The sequence below is a fragment of the Amphiprion ocellaris genome, chromosome 9 (genome assembly GCF_022539595.1).
Source record: "Amphiprion ocellaris isolate individual 3 ecotype Okinawa chromosome 9, ASM2253959v1, whole genome shotgun sequence".
Lineage (NCBI taxonomy): Eukaryota > Metazoa > Chordata > Actinopteri > Pomacentridae > Amphiprion > Amphiprion ocellaris.
Genome location: NC_072774.1, coordinates 5942561 through 5963589, shown reverse-complemented (window position 1 = coordinate 5963589; position 21029 = coordinate 5942561). Strand labels below are relative to the sequence as shown.

General features: G+C 39.9%; 1 protein-coding gene across 1 annotated transcript in view; it reads left to right on the top strand.

Annotated features, from left to right (window-relative positions):
• Positions 1-21029, top strand: part of galnt1 (UDP-N-acetyl-alpha-D-galactosamine:polypeptide N-acetylgalactosaminyltransferase 1) — a 71143-nt gene that overhangs the window by 31440 nt on the left and 18674 nt on the right. The window contains exons 3-8 of the mRNA XM_055013780.1: positions 8138-8277; positions 8362-8530; positions 19233-19399; positions 19912-20039; positions 20132-20211; positions 20571-20741. Of these exons, the coding sequence (XP_054869755.1) occupies positions 8139-8277; positions 8362-8530; positions 19233-19399; positions 19912-20039; positions 20132-20211; positions 20571-20741 (854 nt within the window). The 5' untranslated portion in view covers position 8138. The remainder of the gene's footprint in view (positions 1-8137; positions 8278-8361; positions 8531-19232; positions 19400-19911; positions 20040-20131; positions 20212-20570; positions 20742-21029) is intronic.

Below are 21029 nucleotides of genomic sequence, written 5' to 3'. Positions count from 1 at the left end.
AGAAAGTAAATCACGCTTTACGGAGAGTGAGCAAATAAACTATGTGAGCGGTTTATTACATGAATTAGCCTCACAAACTTTGTGCTGATGAGTAACACAAATCCTCCTCTCTCATTAGCACTCCCTCGTACAAATACTATCTACCTCCCTTCCTCTTAATTTTCTTTTATACATGTAAACATAAAATCCCCAGAAGGGAGGCTCCGTGCTCTCGGTCATAAATTGTGAAGCGAGTGCAGCTCTGGATCCAGAGTTTTTTTCTCTCTTTTTTTTTTCCACAAGTGGTCGTGAGAAACGGTGGTTGTGCAATCTCTAAAGGGGGATTAAGCCCTGTTGAGAAGAGAAGAGGAGAGGAGGGTAAGATGAGGAGAGACACAGTGGAGGATGTGAAGGGGGAAATTGTGTTCTTGTAGGGTAGTAGTGATGGCAACCGTTCTTGAAAGGAGACAACATCACTGAGAGAGGAACGGGGGTAGAGTAGAGGGGGAGTGGGGTGGCTTAGAGAGAAAGATGGCCAGGATGGAGATGTACAAAGAAAGATGGAGGCAACGTGATATGTTAATGGATTAGGTAGAGCGAGCGGCGATGGAGGTGGATGCGGGATTGTGTCTGTTTAATGTCATGTGCAGCCAGGATGTTTAAAAGAGACTTCAAAGAGACTAACGCCCAACATAAACTAAACTGACACTCGCACATGCAGCGCACACATAGCAGTAGGGCCTTGGGGGCCGCTGTGAATGCAGAGGAGACCTGAGGTGTCCTCTGCCATGCCCGATTAGAAATACAGTGAGTGGGGAGGCATGGCTGAGAGACAGCAGCGAGGAAGTGTGTGTGTGTGTGTATATGCACTCTTACATTCAATCTACATGCATATAAATCATCTCCACAGCTGCTTGGAGGGCTGCTGTCTGCTGCGTTTACATTCGCTGTGATCACACAGTGTTCGAAGGAACCTGCTGACATCCCTTTGACGGCATTTTGACAGGACTTCGTGAACAAGAATGTGAAAGTGTGTCTCTGTGACAGTGCTCTTCCATGTCAGTCTAAGAGTGCTGTTATGTGTTTGCCATGTGCCCCGGCAAAGGTGAAAAGATATATATATATATATATATATATATATATATATATATATATATATCCAATATTTGTGCTGTGTTATCAGGTCATGTTATGTTACTGCGTAGAGGTCAAGCGAGGCCAGAACAATCCAGCAGCGGTCAGACAAGCAGAAAGAGGAAAGTTTTGCAGAGCGAGGGCTGAATTTCATGCATCCCGCTGGTCCTGGAATCTCAAGAATTTTGAGTGGAATGATCAAGACAGTGAGGCAAGCCATCTGGTAAATTCTCTCAGGATGTCCGTGAAGATCAGAGAATTTTCCAAACTGATACTTTACTCATTTTATTACATGTTTTTCTGATGTTTTTTCCAACAGCAGTCCAAACTGTGGCCTACAGCTGAACTGTCTAAGGTTTAAGTCTATCAGGGATGTAGTGAAAACGACAGAGCTTTTTTTTTTCTTTGCATGACGTATGGCAATCTGTTTTAATATTTAATAACTAAGTTTGACAGAAACAAAAAAAGCTCATTGTCTAGAGTAGAATTTTTATTACAGTAATCTCCTTCTGACCAATGAAAACCACACTGATTGCTGTAATTCATTTTGGGCTAGTCAGGATAATAGTTACAGATATCTTGACTATTACTAGTTCAGATTGTTGTGTGCTTGACATTGCTCATGTTTGTTCATCGTAGCCCTTGAACAGTGGTAGCAGAAGTAATAGCAGCTGCTGTGTTGGATGAGACTGTTAGAAAATGCTGTGAAATTTAAAGAGCTCATTGGTGAAGACTTTGTGGAGAAGGAGAGTTTCGTTCGTTAGAGACATGTGAGGGGAATTTACTAAAACTTTGTCCTCAGGCTGCTCTGACGTGGCAGTAAAAGCTTGTGAAAGACGGTTACGGTTGCAGTGCTATAGTAGGTTTAAAAAGAAAACCACCTCCTGCTAGCTGTAGCTTCGGGAACAACTACAGATATCTGCAACACTATTTCAGCTCTAATTCAGGATATCTGTACTTATATTTTGACTTCAGATTTCTAGTTTAAGGTATCTACAGCGTAATTTTGAGTAGTTTAACTTTCATGTGAGATTTTAGAGATAAGAGATTCAAGGAAATTGAAGGTATATGGAACTAGAACTATTCAGCTGCAGATGCACTCAGCTCACAGATATCTGTAGCTTTTTTGTAATGAGATGTGGATATCTGAAATGCTCTTTTTGATGAGGAAGAATTGAATTACAGATCTCTGCAGTATATGTCCATGTTTAGCTATTCTTTACCTGTAGATGTTTTTCTATGAGCTTCAAATTGAAGTCCATACTTTTTTCATCTGTTGTACAAATCGTTCCATATGTAGTATATGTATTATCCATGAGGAATTTCCTAAAAAAAAATAATAATTCTTAATATCTTTAAATGTCATTATAATTATAGAAGACTTCATGTACAAAAATTAGGGCAAAGAAGTGGACCTGTTTTTTACACTGTTGAAAGTCTAAATCTTCCAGTTTGAGATAACTTTAGCATCATTTTGACTAGTTCAAACTCAATTTAAGATACATAAAATAGACAATTTAAATGCATTGAATTTAGGAGAATTAAAAATATCTTGAAGTAGAATTATGACTAGTCACAATTCAGCTGTAGTTATCTGAAAATGGAATTGCCATCATTCATAATTCAGCTGCACTTATCTGCAATTCACATTGCTGGTATCCGCAGCTGCAGTGTCGATATCTCTAATGAGAAACGCATGAATGGTAAAAGTGGAGTCATTTGTCCTGGAAGGACGACAGTGTTCATATCTGAAATGTTCTTGGGAGAATTCTATTACTGATATCAGTAATACATATCCAGGCTAGGTATTAAATACTAAAATGGCTTGTCATAGGGACGGGTCAAACTAACATCCACCTAAACACCAGGACCGAAGCTTTCCCAGCAGAATATTGTACTGTAAGGGGGTGATCCATGTTTTGCTGTTAACCTCTTTGCAGTTTTAATGTTGTGGCTCATCTGTGTATGTCAAAGACAAAGGTGTTAGAGATATGCAGAGATGTAATAATGGACCCTACAAGCTGGCAGTTTGTCTTAGCACTCCGTTGTCACCCTGCTCTCTCTGCCACGCTAAGAGTAACGCCTGTTTGTGTGAACCGTAAATCCAATCAATAGTGTGAATACGCTGCACTGTTAAACACTGAAGGTGATGATACCATTACGGAGCCTAGCAAGCCATTTATTCTCCTCCAGTCACTCACATGGCTGCATGCCAGAGGCTAAAAGAATCACCTAATGTGTGCGAGGTTCTCGTAATTAGAAAGAAAGACGTTTAGGACTACAGCTAATGTACTTTTATTGCCTCTATTGTGGTGATCAATCTGTTCATTAGTCTAATTTTATTAATTTCATGTTGTAAAATGACTATTGAGTCTTTTGTTGTTTTTTGTGGAGATGATTTTAAAAGAAACCGAATTTCAGTTAGTCAAATTGTCTCACCAATATGAGTGCACACTGTATATCATTCCAACATCTTAATTAACTTAAAAATCTCTAGTTTGCTAAAAACAATCTGAACTCATGCTCCATTTACCTATTTTTTTAATCAGAGAGCTTTTTTAAAAAATTTTTTCATACCTTGAACAGTACTTAAAAAGAGGTTTATAATGTGCTATAAAAAAGTGTACTTACTTGATCTCATGTTTCCTTCTGTGTGAGACTATCTATGAAGGAGCTACAGGAGGTGAGGGTCAGGGAAGGTAAATGCTAATTAAGCCTGGTGTCATATGATTTTAAATGAATGGCTCTACTTGTGGATGTCAGTTCACCAAGAGATTCCAAGGAAGAAACCTAAAATCTTATTCAGTCTGTAACTAACTGCTAGCACGGGGATTTTTCAGCTGATGTAACATCATTCGCTCCCGTTAACCTTGTTAAAACCCACAGTGCTTTAGTTTAAACTGATTTAATTAGATTCTTTCTCTCTTCAGCAGTTACATTTGTGCATATCTACTTGTGTTTTCTCTTCTGGCGGGTTAAAAACTTGCAAATTTACAAGATTTGTGTAAATTTGGGTCAGATTCTGAGAAAAATAATTTGTCCTGCAAGAACTGGCCCTGCATGATCTATGTCAGTGTGGATTTTATTCTGTGCTGTATCAAATATTTAGAACAATTTCTGTTTAACCATCTGTGACATTTTTATAGCATAAAACATGGATATTTCTAAAGATTTGTGAATTTTTTAGCTTAATATATCAAGTACTTTCTGAGATAAAACTTTTAAAAATTGCCTTTTGACCCACTTTCACCACCTTTTTCAGCATATTAGAAATTGAGGCTTTGTTTGGATGACAATCTCAGTATCAGGAAATATTGCAGATACATTGTTACTCTCATGTCATTGATTCAGAATCCGCAATACTGGACAAGTACGTTGAAACATGAAATAATATATCTTTAGCAATTCCTCAGATACTGACATCCACACACATAGCTTGAACTTAAATGTGTGAAAAAGTCTCAGAAGTACTTGGTATATTCAGCTAAAATTTCACAGATACCATTTTAAATATCCAAAGTTTTTGACCAAAAAAAAAAAGTTTCAAGCAAATCAGAGATGGTCAAGCAGAAGGCCCCTGGAATGACCCATGTTAAAACCCGCATAGCTTTAGTTTAATTTGTTTTGATTGGGTTTGTTTCCTCCTCAGTGGTTACAGTAGTGCACATCTACTGGTGGTTAATCTGCACCAGTTTCTCTTTGTCAACCTGAAAGATAACATCTTGCAAATTTACAAAACTATGATGAATCATGGTCTGCTTTGCATCTGAGAAGTGTAATTTGTCTTTCATGATATACAGTAAGTTGGTGGGGATTTTTGCTCTGTTGCAGATTAAAAAGGCTGCACAATTTAGAGATATTCTATTTTTCTGTGATATATGAAAAAACTTTTTAGTAGATATAGCATAGGTGTAACCACAAGAAGCAGCATTTGACCAAAACTCTGCAGTCTGGTCACGAGTTCAGCCTTCACCATGGTTACCACATTGTCTGTTGTTATACAGACTGGACTTTGATTGAGACCCCAAGCAGCCAATACTTCTGTTATCCCCATTGTGATATTTCAACTTGTATGATCATTTGAGAACAATGCTGGTTGCAAACAGCAACTTTTCAGCTGTTGTTCCCCATTATTATAGCGAATGGCGAGATTTATGTAAAACGCCTGCTGGACCACAAATCCGTTGTAGCTGCATCATATTCCACTGTGTCAACTCTGTTTTATCTTCCATTTTTCATACAGCCCTGAAACGGTAACTTGAGAAAAATAGGTGCTTCATGGTGTAACATACCGCCTCTCAAGCCACTGGATCATGTTTTTAAAACCCTCTTCGGCAACAGTGTTAATTGGAATCATGCCCTTTGCGAGGTGAAAAATGATCGCATCAGTGATTTCTCTCTGCCGTTTCTCATGTGGCGCAACACTGGCAAAGGCATCTGAGGTAGTTTTTTGCTTTGAATGGCATTCCAATCAGGCTTGAAATAATCCACCTTGCTTCACATTACACTTCTTGCAGTGTGAAAGTGAAAGTTTTCCTGTTTTGTTGCTTTTCAACTTTGAATCTTGTAGTCAATTTAGTTTGGCTTTATTGATAAGAATTAAAATAAAGGTTTTCATGTCAAAATGAAAACAGATTTCTTTAAAGCAATGTCAGTCAATTAAATATTAAATGTAAAATAAGTGATTACATAAGTATCCCTTTCAAGTCAGCATTTAGTAGCTGCACCTTTTGGCTACAGTTATAGCATTGATCCTGAGTGGATAGGTCTCAATCAGCCTGAACATCTGGACTCGGCAATTTTACCCCATTCTTCTTTGCAAAACTGCTCAGGCTGTGCTCTGTCAGGTTGCACGGTGATTGTGAGTGGACAGCTCTTTTCAATTCCAGCCACAAATTCACAGTTGGAATTAGGTCTGGGCTCTGACTCGGCAAATTCAGAACATTCACCTTGTTGTTTTTACACCATTTCTGTGTAGCTTTAGCGGTTTGCTTTGAGTTGCTGTGTTGCTGGAAAACAAATCTTCTCCCAAGTCTCAGTTGTCTTCAGACTGCATCAGGTTGTCCTCCAGGATTTCTCTCATCTTTGCTGCATTCATTTTACCTTCTACCTTTACAAGCCTTCCAGTGCCTGAAGCCGAAATGCACCCCCACATCTTGACGTTGCCACCACCATGCCTGACCATGGGGATGGTGTGTTTGCATTGTTTGGTTTTCTCCAAACATAGCATGTAGTTAATGGTGAAAAAGCTCTATTTTGGTCTCATCGGGCCAAAGAACTTTCTTCCAGTTGACTTCAGAGTCTTCCTCATGCCTTCTGTTGATCTCCAGTTGAGATTAATTTCAGCAGTAGCTTTCTCTTTGCCATTAGCCCATACATCTTTGACTGGTGTACAACAGGCAACACTTGCTATATGTACAGTCTCTCCCATCTCAGTTGCTGAAGCTTGTAGCTCCTTCAGAGGATTCATGGATGTCTTGGTGGCCTGACTTATGCTTTTCATTAAACAAAAATAAATAAATAGATACATTTCCTATTATGTCCGCACTACCTGCAGGCAGCAAGGTCTATTATCACACTTGAACTTGTTTTATGGCACTTACCCAGGTTGTTTTCTCCTGACTCATTACTTGCTTGTGTTGTATCTACTCTCAGATGTACGACGCTTTGCATAAAAAGCGCCTACTTAATGAAATTGTAGAATTTTTACAGAGTTGCTTGGAGTGTTTTCTGGCCTTCAGGTGTAGTTATAGCTGGGACAGTGATTCACCAATGACTATATTTTCTAGATAAAAGTGTGGTTTTACTACAATCACAGAGACACAGCCACTGCACTCAGATGATCCTAATTTCACTAATTGTGTTCAAGCTAATTCACTGCACCTGTGTTGAATTAGGTGAGTCACTTTGAAAGAGGTGAATACTTAAGCAATCATATGTTTCCATTATATATTTTTAATTGACATTACTTATTCAAAACCTGTTTTCACTCTGACATGTTAGTGTTTTTGTAAGTTCATGTCCATAAAGTCAAATTAGATTGATTCATAAAACAGGGAGCATGGCTTTAGCATGGTAGAATTAGTTAAAATGCTGAGTTGGTAGTACACAAACTATTCGACTCACAGGCACAGAAGTGTGAGAAAACACAAACTTGTAGAGAACAGACAAATCTTCACTCTTGTTTTCTGCTGTGCATGGCTTTTTGTGTTACCAGAATCCTATCAGGTGGAATTTAGAAATGCTGCTCTGCAGTTCTCCGTCCTCCCCGGCTGCTAAGCAAAACTAAACTAAGCTAAGCTAAACTAGCTATGCACAAACACCTTTTTTTTCCTCCCCGCCTCCCAGGGGCACGAGAGAAATCACCGTGGCCAAATTAATTTTCTCCCCTCTGCTTGTGCTGCTGCAACCTGAGGGATCATTGAGGCAGAGAATCAGCCGAAGAGAGGAGAGATGGTGCTAGAGGAGAGAAGGAAATGGGAGCAGTGGAATTTTAATGTGGCTCTGTCTTGTCTCTTGCCGCCTGCCAAAGAAAAGCAATTACTATCACAGCTCCTCTCTCTGCTGTGTGTGAGTGTGTGCTTACCTGTTAGTGTGCGTTCGACTACCCTTCAGCACACAGGGATTTGGTATGTTAAATGTACAAAGGATAGATTGGTTGGTACACTGCAGGGTATTTGGGAATGCCGCTACATTAGATGTCTGTTTCTGTTAGAGCAGTTAAAACAGCGCTGCGATATCATGAAGCCTCCTCCTCTAAAACACAAATGTCAATGTTCACTGTGCTTACAACGGTGCCCTCATAGATTCACTGCTTTTCTTCTGGAGTGATATAAGATGGAAATTCCAGCATTTTGCTCTCAGTGTGGAGAGGCTGTGATAAACCGCAGACAGCTAAGAGTCAAGAGTTAGACTGACAGTGTGGATGTGCAGATGGAAAAGGGGTGAATGTGGAGTGGAGTGACTAGAAAATCAGAGAAGAAATCTTTAATAATTCTGTCCTTTCTCCTGTGGCTTTTTTTAGGATGCGGAGGTTCGCCTACTGTAAGGTGGTTCTGGCCACCTCTCTGGTCTGGGTGATGCTGGACATGTTCATCCTGCTCTACTTCAGCGAGTGCAATAAGTGCGACGACAAGAAGGAGAGAGGACTACCCGGCAGAGACGGTGGGTGTTTATCACCAAAAATACACAATAGCACACCTTTTATATGCTTGTCCTTTCTAAAAACTGTGTGGCTATCTACTCTAGATGCCCTGTCCAGACCGCGAGATGGACCTGGTGAAGGTGGGAAGCCCGTGGTGATCCCTAAAGAGAACCAGGAGAAGATGAAGGAGATGTTTAAGATCAACCAGTTCAACCTCATGGCCTCGGAGATGATCGCTCTGAATCGCTCACTGCCTGACGTCCGCTTGGAAGGGTGAGCTGCCTCCCCGCAACTAATCATCTGTACCTTCACTTTCTCTCACCGCATTCATGACATTCTGCTTAAAATAGCTGTCAGGTGGCATCCTTTGTTCGGATTGTCCTCGTGGGTGATTTATTATAAACCGTAAGCCAGATGTCTCGCCTGGAACTTGCACAATCAGTCACATAGGGAGCCACTGCTGTTCAGTAAAGGTTAGTTATTAATAATGATGTGGAGGAAGGGAGATGTATGGATACATAAGTCAGGGAAGAGAGGATAACCTCAACAGCAGTGATTTGAATTACTGTAGGTGCAGCCGGGTTATTAAATCACTCCCCATAAATCTGTCTTGTTACAAATCGAGGCATCACCTTCAACTGAAGATAAATGGACGGAAACAAAAGTTCAGTCTCATAAGAGATGCTAAACTATCAATTTAGAACTCTGATTAGAAAATAATATAACTACAGCCAAAATGATTGCATCGATAGCTTGGTTGAAGGATTTTTGAGTTCTGAATTGTAAACTTTGGCAGCATTTAGTTTTATGCAACATTAAGTTTTTAAAAATGGTGTTCATTAGGTGTCAATATGTTTTTTGCTTGTTGATTATTAGTAATCAATGACTGGTGTTTGCAACAGATACATATATGCAGTTAAAAAAATTAATCTTGATAAATAAATTTGAAGTAGTTTTGTTTATTTTGTTAAATTAAAAAGGATTTTTTAAATGTTTACTCATTATCAACGCTTGCTTGTGACGTGTGACCAATCAGATGGGACTATGGGCGGGACTTTTCTTGAAATTATAGAAAAAGTAGCACATTTTTAGTTTTGTTGGGAATTGGTAAAGCGATCGACATTGTATTAAAAAGCATTTATTGAAGGTAATACAAGCAAAACAGCCAACATGTACTTTATTCTGTAACTAAATGTATTTAAAATGAACTAAAGACAGTGTTTACATGCTGAATGCATGCAAACATAAATGTGTGCACCTCTTTGTTCTGCTTTTGTATGTTCTGCATGCAGGGCATTACCATATATGTCTGTACAGTTTTGTGTTTTCTCTCTTCATGTGTGTCTATTTTTAACTCAGCTCAGAACATGTGTATGTGATCTGTGCAGGTTAGAAAAATGGATGTTGCAGCATATGTAACATCAACTTAGCAGTGTAGTGGAGCCAACTACTTACTAACCTAACATTACAATAGACCCTAACAGTAAATCCAACGGTAAACTCTGCAAATCGAATCAATACATGTGCATTTACCAAAGTTAAGTCATAAATCGACCTGTGTACAACCAGTTACCATAATAAATGAAAACTAAAGATATTCATTTATGCTTTGTTCGCTGGGGATTGTAGTTCTTTGTGAGCCAGATGGGAAAAAATTGTTGCTCCAACAGTCTTTGCTGATACTGCAGGTTGGAGAAAACCAGTTTCTTTCCGGGTAGAGCTAGCAGCTTGGCGCTATCAGCTACGACACAAAGTATGGAATCAGCTTCTATGCTTTGTGTCGTAGCTGCTGGTGCTAACTGAACTTGTTGACGCTCAGTTAGTGGCGCATACATGGCTAATCAATAAGGATGAAACCTTGATGAGGACTCATGTGAACAGCTGTGAACATCCATGGATGCAAGCAATTTCAATGAAGTATTTCTGATTCTGATGCATAGTTTTTGCTGTCATGCTACTTTTCTAGTCCATAGGAGTCCACTTGAAAGACTCCATTCCATACATAGGCTTTTGGCTGCATCTACATGTGTTGCACATGTAAACTATTCCCCAACATTTCTAGTATTGCCCTTGTAGTATGCACAAAGTTTGAGCTGCACATGATAGTACACAGAAAGGTCTGTGAAGGCTTGGAGAGGTGACAACATTTATTTTACGTGGAAAGTATTGCACTGGCCGGAGATGTGAGAGCTGGAGGAGTATGAGCGAGACCAGACAGAAAAATAATAGAGCTGTGGTTTTATTGACCTGGTCTGGATGGAAATGGTCTGGGATGATCCGGTTTGAGTTGCAGAGAGGAACTGTGGTGCTAAAAATCTATTTAAATCATGGAAATGATTGAATTCATCTGTGTAGCTCCCTGTGGTGCCTACATTACATTTTAGACCTATATAGATTTATAAGTGTCTTATTACTGGCATACAAGATAAAGTAGAATCAGGAAACATCTAGACGGAGATAAAAGTTAGTGAGCGAACACACAGCATATCTTAAAAATATATGAAAGATGGAAGCACATTAGAGTATTCTTTGAAAAGCTATTAAACTGTAATACTCAGACAGTGAAGCAGACAGGGTGTGGTGGCCTGAAAGATCTCATGGGAACCTGAACTTCCGGAACATTCAGCAGGACCCAGTTCGGTATCGATTAAATTCTGTTCTGCAGTCAATATGTAAAATATATCGTAACGCTTCCAACAGAAAATTCTTAACACATGTACAGAAACATGTCAGTCAAGCTGCAGTTTTAAAATGCCACAGCCAATTAAACTTTACACAGAGACAGCACAATGTCTTCCAAAGATTTAATAATAGATTTTTGTATTCTGGGTGTTGACAACGCTGTTTCCTCCACAATTCGTTTTAATTTTTTCCATCTGCAAGCAGCTCCTGTATTTCTTTTTCTTGGTGACTTTTAGAATATTAATGTCTGCGGCCAACACTCAGAGAAGTGTTTATGTAGTGCTTTCATATTGGTTACAACAAACTCTGGTGTGAACTGTTTGCACTGTCTAATGAACTGTGATGAGGACTGAACAACCGGAAAGAGACCACCTGAAAACAAGGGTGTGATTTTAAAGCTATTGTTAAATCCGTCTGATAATTATGAACTGTTAAGGAAGCAGTCTTTCTCAGAACATGACTGCAGGCATTTTCGCTGATTAATCTGGATCAAAAAGCACTAAACCTGTGGTGTATTATGCTTGTGTTCATTAAATCCATGCTACAATGCCTGACACAGCGATCCAAATTTTAATCATAATATTGCTGCACTTCTTGACTCTCCGTTTTTCTTATTTGTACTTATTTGTCTTAGCATGCAGTTGAATGGCAGGCTAAGAATACTGATGAGGCTTCTGAGTTATTTCTTTGTGAGCCCTTTGTGACACTACAGAACATAAATTAACACTCATAAAGTCGATTAGTGCAGCATGCCCTGCTGTTAGTCACCAGATTTTGGTTTTTACACATGTCCAGATGGGTTAAATTAAAGCAAAACCAACATTGAGTGTGTAAGTAAGATGTTGCCCACCGCAAGAACAGCTTTAAAACTCCTCGATTCTCCAAGTCTTTCAACTCTACTGGAGGGATGAACACTATTTATCCAAAAGATATTCCCTCATTTGGTGTTTTGATGATGGTGGAGATGAAGGGTGTCTTAACACATCAGTCCATAAATCTCACTAGATGATTGATTTCTTTATTTTCGTGTCATGCACACAAGCGTGCCCAACCCTAATGGGTTTACAAGACATCAATATGCTGGTGTTGCAGCAATACATCCAATACACACATTATTCTGCTGCTGAGTTCTCAAACAAAATAGGTTGCCTTTTATCCCAGGCCTGGCAAAGAAATTCTGCCATGAATAAGGTTCCCCTTCTAAAACACAACTCAACTTTTTCATGGCTGTCCAACAAAAAGAAATCAAAATGAACAGAGGACATCTTACTGAAAAGTTCCTCCCTTACATCTTTTTGTACAGGACAGTAAAACAAAAAATATTCCTTCATTTGGTGTAAAACATAAAATTTCATAAAACACATTTTCATATTCGTAAAACTAAGCCTGGGTAATAAAACCATAACAACGTGAACCGGCGACAGACATTTAACAAGAAAAGCACTCAGAGAGCGCAGTACTTTGCCAAGGCTTCTCAGTCGTCGTATAATTTCCGACAGATGAAATCTTTAAAAAATTGGTGGTCCGCAGCGGTTGATTTGTAGTAGGAACACAATCATGTGATCGTCAGCAGGCAGCTGATGTAGTGTTCACTTGTAGTCATAGTTACAGTGATACCGTGCAGCTATCTGGCAATGATACAGAAATTTTTAACAAATCTGTGGTTCCAGACTATAAGCTGCATCACTGCCAAAATCTAATCACTTGGTCCTTGTGTCATTTCTGACCTTCTCTGAAAATTTCATCCAAATCCATTTTTGAATAGTGTTGCTAGCAGACAAACAGACGGACAAACTTACACCGATCATCACATAACTCCGCCATTCCTTGACGGAGTTACAGCCTGCATTAAAAGGCAAACTGTTTAACTGAATGTTGGAAAGTTTCACCTAAATACATCAGATGCAAACCACCATAAAAGCACAATATAAAAAACCCTGACGTTAAAATGCATGAACAAACTCCAAGCGTGCTTCCTCCCCACTCATAAAGAGCTCATCATGGTCCTTGATAAGGGAGCAGGTTTTACTCTTTCTTTTTTAAAATTTGTTTCAGCTAAAGTGGCTAAATTCAAAGTAAGTAAAATCAAATTAAACCTTTTTTCCTCAGCATCTTTATCAAAAATAGGGCATTAAAACTGTCAATAATGATCGATAATGACCGGAATACAAACATTTTATCATGATGAATTTTTCTGCTACTTTGCTAAATTATACCATGTAGTGAGAACGGCCACTCCCATCAGGATAGAAATGATTTATGATTGGACAAAGGCAATCACTCAGTACAATTTAGTATTGATTTGCAGTTATCCCCCTCTCTAAAGGGACAAGTGGACCAAAAACATGACAAAACGGAACCACTAGATCCTCTTACTGTAGGAGTCAAAGGTTGAGGTTTTTCCTTTAATTTGTCATTCATCTGTAGCCCTGATAATGCAAGATGACGGTACCTAAAAGTATTGTGTGTGACTGCTTTATGTTTACACAAACTTAACCAGAACTAAGTGGGAACCATGTGTTATTTTCCTCCTTGGTCGAATTCACCTGTATTGAACTTTGCACACTTCCTCTTTTGAATATCTTTATTTAGTCCAATGAGACACTCACAACAAGCTCTAGACATTCTCAGAATTAGTGCGTTAAATGGAACACTGGTAATAGGTGGTTTTATGCGATGACTTCATGCTGCTCCAGTGGGTGTTTCTAAAAGATCCAACTCATAAAGTAATGACAGATTTTTCATCAGTCCCACCTTCCTGGCGGTCCTGCCAAATCAAACTGCCTTCGTCCCTGTGACTAATGACCTGTTGGTTCACCCCTGAGATTGATTCCTCACTGTCCTGCTTCAATGGGAAATGTATCACTTTAACCCTCTGAATGCCAGACAATTTCTGGGCAATTTTTTTTACTCCTTTTCTCTTTCTTTTAATCTAAAGTCCTGCACCACTATTGAATCAGTACAACCATGTCTAGAAGTAGAGAGAACCAAAATACATCTTTTGTGCAGTATAACATTGTTAGAAAGCCATAAATCACGCGCACAAAAAAGTTGGATTTCTTTTATTCTACAAAAATTGAGAAGACCTAGAACCAATATGTACAGCATTTTCAGGTACTACTCTTTTTTTTGGCTCTACACACTATAGATAATTTTAAAAACTTTTTACATTTTTACAACCTTTACAAACTCCGTTTCTCACTCTACACTGCATAAGCTCTAGAAAAATGTTTCACCATGCTGAATGTATCTTCCAACAGCTTTATACCGTTTTTGAGCCATGCTACATTTATTTTAATGATCAAGTACATTTTATTTTCTTTCTCATTTGTTTCTATACTTGTTTCCTCTCAGCTCTGTTTAAGCACAGCCTTCAGTTCAGCAAAACAAGTCTGAAAACCACGCAGAAAGCTCTGTTTAGTGCAAAAAGTGTCTTATCTCAGAATTTTTGCCCTGTGACTGATTCTCAGTTGCGCTGTAAAATGTAGAAGTTTTAGTTTTTTTACAGAATCTGGTACAAACTGTTCTTGATGAGTATTTTTAAATGAGTTTCGTGGAATGAAGTAATTTCAATGAAATATCACGATTTTAAGCTTAGATTTGGTTCATTTTCCTGACAGAACTGCACATCACACACAGTTCATTCCAGGACTCCCAGAAAGTGGAAAATGTGATGAATTTTTCAGTTTCTGCGGTTCTGCCTCTAATAAATGATGTAATTTTGGTGATTATTCAAAGATAACATACCTTTTGGGTTTTAATGGTTAAGGACACACAGCACTTTGACCTCTGCTGTACTATGCATTAAACTTACTTCTTTGCAGTATTGCAAAAATGTAAATCAAAGACCAAACATTCTTTTGCTTCAGCATTGTTACTAAGCTCAAGTGCAAATCAGAAGTCTGCCTTCTCTGCAAACAGGATTTTAATGTGATTAAAATGTGCCAGTGGCTGTATGTTGTTCATATTTCAGACAGGCTGTGCATTTAGCCAGCAGCTCGAAAGATGTGTCAGGGTTGGTTCAGGCAGGTGGAAACCAGCTCGGCCTCCCATCCCCCTCTTTGGCCATTTTTTTTCTTCAGTAGAGGAACATGCATAGATCAGTAATGAAGGTTTTCAGTGCGATGGAAAGACTGACTGAGAGACCTGAGACTGACAGGCAGGGCCACATGCACACTAGACGGGCCGCAAAGAAAGAGGACATTGATCCGTGAAATGGGTTTTAGTCTTTGAGCGAGAGTTGATTACTAGGTGTGTTTTCACTCAGCCTTCCCTCCGTCTATCTGCTTTTCCAATTAGGAGATAAGACAGAGTCAATATCGAGCAAGGGAATGTGCGCTTACGTGTGTGTTTGTGTGTAACCGCGCATGTGTTTATTTGTGGATCAGCAGGTTTCGGTGAAACTCTGCGAATGAATTCATCATAACCGGGGAGGTCGTTATTAGCAGAAACTCAGAGGCAGAAACTCGCTTATGGTTTCTTTCCATTAATGGGAGTGCAGAAGGAAGAGCGGAGAACAGGTCATTCTGACATTACAGTCAAGTGTGGGTGTGTTTGTACTTGTGTCTGGGTGGATCTGCAGTGTACGAAAACACTTTCCATGGCCACACCTTGCAGAAAACTTGACATTTTCTCCTTTTTTTAGATGCTGATTGCAGCATTATGTACATTTAAACATATAGAGGTTGCGGAGTGTAATGTTGTAATGCTGTTTAATTGGACCCAGTCGCACGCCCATCCTAAACATACACACAACCCACTGGCTGGAGAAACAGCCTGTAACTCAATAGCCTGCTGTCGCTGTTGCCAAATGTTGCTCCACCACCCTGAATCTTACTGACATTAAGTGCTTGGTTTATAAAATCCACATCATGCGACAAAGAAACATATCGGTTTGATGGACCAAACGTCATGTCTTTGTGAGGAATAAATGATGGTATAATGATTGAGAGACTGTGAATCATCTTGCTCATCCCTCTTTTCGAGAGAGTGCGAGCGCCTGAGACTTGCTGTGTTTAACATGCCCCAGAAGCAGCTGCAGAATTAGAGTCTACTTTTGACCTCCTCTGCTCTGTTGCCGTTGCATTCCTTCTGTCAGAATCAGCAGCAGAGAAAGAGGAAGCATTCCAGCACTCAGGATGATCCCAAACGAGGGGAGGAGAGTTATGAAAGATGGAGGGAGGGGGATCATATTCCATTCGACTGTTGTGAGAGTTTATCGGAGGAAGGAAGTCGCTGGCTGGTTTCAGTTTTGTCTTTAGACAGTAGAGCTGCTTACTGAGGTTTGAAAGCGCTTTGAAACCGTGAGACAGTTTCATGTCGAAGAGCTTACATCTTTAACATTTAACAGCTGATTATGACTATCTGGAGTTAAAATTACAGACAGCGTCGTCTTGACTTGTCTGATTTTTTGTTTTATTCCAGATGTCTCATTCTGACCAGTCAAAACCACAGAGATTTCCGTAGTTCAGTTTAGTCAGAGTAACAGCTGCAGATATCTCCAACCTCATCATGAATACTCTGAAATGTTGTGCATGACGCTGCTCATGAGAGGCTACCCATTGCATTGCTGCAGCTTGCATTTAACCACGTTAGCAGAAGTAACAGCGACTGCACTGGCGGGTAAGATGGTTCAAAAAAGCTGTGAAACCAAAAATGCTCATCAGCGAAAAGTTTGTGAAGAACAAAAGCTTCCTTCTTCAGTGACTTGTGGTCGAAATTTACTTGAGCTTTGTCCTTTGGATCGCGGTGGTAAAATGACTTGCAGGCCGCTTCTCATGCGACTACAGATATCTGCACCACTATTTCAGCTTGTCTCATCTCCAATTCAAGATATCTGTACTTGCGTTTTGACTAGACATAATTCCAATATAAGACCTGTACCGCGCTGTTTTGACTAGTTTAAACTTCAGTTAAGGTATAAGAGATTACGATAAGAAGGGAGTTATAGATAAATGGAACTTAAATTATGACTAGTCAGAGCTACTGTTGATATCTGGAACTGGAAATATAATTCACATTGCAGAGATCTACAGGTGAATTGTAAATATCTGTACTGGAATGCCATGTGGGTATGTGCTCTTTTTGACCAGGAAGAATTGAATTATCGTCTAGCTATTCTTTACCTACAGATGTGTGCTTCTTTTCCCATGTACTCCAATACATCTGATTTGTTTCTTGAAATGCAGATTTACCATTGGCATCAAATGAAGTCCTTATTTTCTTTTGTTGCTCGTTGTGCAAATCATTCCATATGTAGTAAATTTATTATTCCTAATGACTTTTCTTCCTTTTGAATGCATATCTTCGCTGTGAAAATATACTACATTCTGTGCAACATCTACTGTAATCTGTATAACATTGTAATTAAACTGCGTAAACATCATTAGTCGACCTTTTGTAGCAATCAACAAATCAAAAAACTACCTTTCTTTTAACCTCAAAACTGATTTTGTTGGCAAGGGAGTTAGTGTTGACAGTAAACGTGATTAATATTATAAAACACAGCAGTAGATTTTCAGGAAATTTATTAGAAAATCCACCACAGTCATGAACAACATGCATATTTAAATTTGTTTCAAGGAGTTACCAACTGTAGTCAATCGTAATCACCCACAGGGAGTTAAGAGGCCGAATTTTGATAACACAGCTTTTTGCATTACCAAAATTGATAATAGAAGTTACTATATGTATATATGACCCAACTAAGTTGGTGATTTTTTCCAGAAGACCTTGTACTAAATCTATGAAAGAAGCAAAATGCATGATTGCTTCTTTGTGCATGCACTTCAGTAAATCCATTATAGGAAATTAAAAGGTGCAGGAGTCATTGGAAACTCAAGACTGTGGTAATATACATAGTTTTTACAAGAATGTATAAACTTTTGTTTATGACTCTAGATAAAATAATGTTTGCTGCATTACAACAACTGTGATAAAACGTAAAAGCAGCTCAAGTAGAGGTATTGAAGTAGGTACATAAAGCAAGTTTTCAATCCTAGCAAGCTGATTTTCAACATAAATTAACTCTTAGGAATGGCAGCCTATAAAACTATTTAAAAAAACCTCCAAACCATTTGTATCCCTTTAAAACTGGCCTTTACAATGCAAACCTGCCAATACGACCATTTTAAATGCAGTTTTTCCTGGAAAGCTATTTAAGCAAGTCTGTCTTGGTGTGCATAGCACTATTATCTATCTTCTCCTCATCCCTGTTGTCCTGTTGGGCATTTCCATCCTTCTCTGTCTCTAAATAAGGCAGTTGGAAGTGTGTGCGACGATAATGACTCACACTCTAATTAGTATCACTAATCAACTGTCATCATGCTGACACACTATTTCTGCGCGTCTTTCTCCGTCTAAAATCGGGGATATGCGCTCAGTCGCTCGCTCATTATTCACCCTCTGTTTTCTTTATTTGAAGTTGATAAAGGCCATGAGTGACGATCTGATTGATTTTATGACTATCTAATGTGTTTTGGTCGGTTTGTGGGTCGCAGCAGTTTCTCTGTGGTTCAGTTCTCTGTCGTGTGGACTCACTTTAGCTGCAGCAGTCTCTTACAACAGACAGAGGCTGGATTGTTGAGTCTCAGCTTGCTTGTTTTTCTGTTTTCTCCCTCCGTCTCTGTTCAAACGAAGCCTGCAGTTTGACTTATTGCATATGTGGCCATCTTTATGAAACTGTCAGTTTTAGTTTGTGATGCAGTTCACACGTTTCCTCTTCTGGTGCTGTTTTTAATGTTGTTTTTACAGTTTGCTGTCTGTTCAGTTTTTGAATTATTTGATATTTCCTTTGTATTCATATGCATACTTGAATTATCTTGTCTGGAGCAGGGCTGCGACTGACATTGAATTTCAGTGCTAATTAACCCTCTGAACCCCGAGCAGTTTCTGGGTATGTTTTTTTTTTGTTGTTGTTTCTGTCACATTTTACCCCCCGTGGGCTTTTTTTTACCTACAATATAAAGTCCTGCACTTCAGTATAAACAGCACAATCATGCTTAGAAGGAGGGAGAACTCAGAAATATCTTCTGTGCAAAGCTATATTGCAATAAATCATGAACAATTGAAAAGAATAAAAGTTGAATTTCTGGAAACAAACACTATCTCTGCATATTATAAATATTTTTATTATATGTGTGTGTGTGTGTGTGTGTGTGTGTGTGTGTGTGTGTGTGTGTGTGTGTGTGTGTGTGTGTGTATATCTGTCATATAGTCTGAAATCTTTGTATGCTTCCTCACTGACATCATTTACACATTTACGTGGCATTAAAGATTTCTGTTCTCTTTTTAGGTGCAAGAACAAGTTGTACCCCGATAATCTCCCTCGCACCAGCGTGGTGATTGTATTTCATAATGAGGCCTGGAGCACTCTGCTGCGAACCGTCCACTCCGTCATCGACCGATCTCCGCACACACTGCTGGAGGAGATTGTCCTGGTGGACGACGCCAGCGAGAGAGGTATAACTCACACACACACACACACACACACACACTGCAGATAATTCCTTCTGTGCTTCTTGTTTGAGGCTTAGCCTATTTTTTTCAGAGATGCTGCATGATCTTGCTGGATTGTGTGTGTGTGCCTGTGCAAAGAGTGTGAGTGTGTCTGGTGCCCAACAGCCAACCAGCCAACCAGCCAGCCAGCGTATACATGTATATGGGCTGTGTGTGCCACTCCACCCAATGCAATGCTGTTAATCCCTGTTTGGGGGAGATTAGGCCCTTAATTCGCCAGCCGCAGGGATTACACTCTGTTATTACCCTCAATCCCCCCCCTCCCGGCCTCACCACACACCAACTCTTCACCCTGTGGGACCGCAGGTTGGATGCTGCAGGGAGGGGGGCTGTGGAGTCGGCAGACATGCTCAGGCACAAAAACTCAAGCGCTACTTACCTTTGATGTCTGCTGCTGCTGGGAGGAGCTTGTAATCCAGCTTTTGTTGTGTGTCTGTTTCTTATTTGCGTGTCAGATTTCCTAAAGCGGCCGCTGGAGCAGTACGTCAGACGGCTGGAGGTCCCGGTCAGGGTGGTGAGGATGGAGCAGCGGTCCGGACTCATTCGCGCTCGCCTCAAGGGAGCGTCCATCTCCACCGGCCAGGTGTGTGTTTATACGTGACGCCCGCTGACCTTTTCTCCATATGCTGTTGGTGCTGCTGCATTTGTCTAATGTTTTCCCCTCTGGGTTTTCAGGTCATAACCTTTCTGGACGCTCATTGTGAATGCACAACAGGTTGGCTGGAGCCGCTGCTCGCCCGCATCAAACAAGACAAGTAAGACACACATACACGAAAGATGCACACACCATTGACAGGCTTTTAAAAAAAAATCAATAAACTATTGTTGAGCCTGCGGGGGGCTCGCCCTTGTGTTTATCTGATGCTTAATTACTCATTCTCTGTTTACTGCTTCCTGTAAGCAGGTAGTCATACACACACACACACACCAACACAGCTAGAAAACACAGCGTAATGAGGGATTGAGTGATGGCTGATGGGAAGTCGTGCCACGCTCCATTGTTTAAATGTATTTGGTTGTGAAGGTGCCACACCTTGCAGATGAGCACTTACTTCATGACCACCTGAGGCTACGAACAGCAGGCTGATGTACCGCTTGTTTGTGTTTGCTGTAGGAAAACAGTGGTGTGCCCCATTATCGACGTTATCAGCGACGATACATTTGAGTACATGGCGGGATCTGACATGACGTACGGAGGCTTCAACTGGAAACTCAATTTCCGCTGGTATCCTGTACCTCAGAGAGAGATGGACCGACGTAAAGGAGATCGCACGCTACCAGTGAGGTACGAGAAACAGCAGCATGAACCTTGAAACTCTCCTAGATTGTGTGACTTTCTAGGAAATTAATAAAAGTTTCAGATGTCCTCCAAATTTTTTAGCTCAGAACACAACAAAGATGGTTCATTTCTCCATGACTCCTTTTCTAAACAGGCTGTTTCAGTGTCTGTAGCTTTAAATAAGCCTGAACTGCTGCTGTCCTCACCCCCTTCAGGAAGAAGACTATCTCTGCGTCTGTGATTTACAATGCATAGCAAAACAGTTTATGCACAGCAGCTAGCAACGCATAGTGA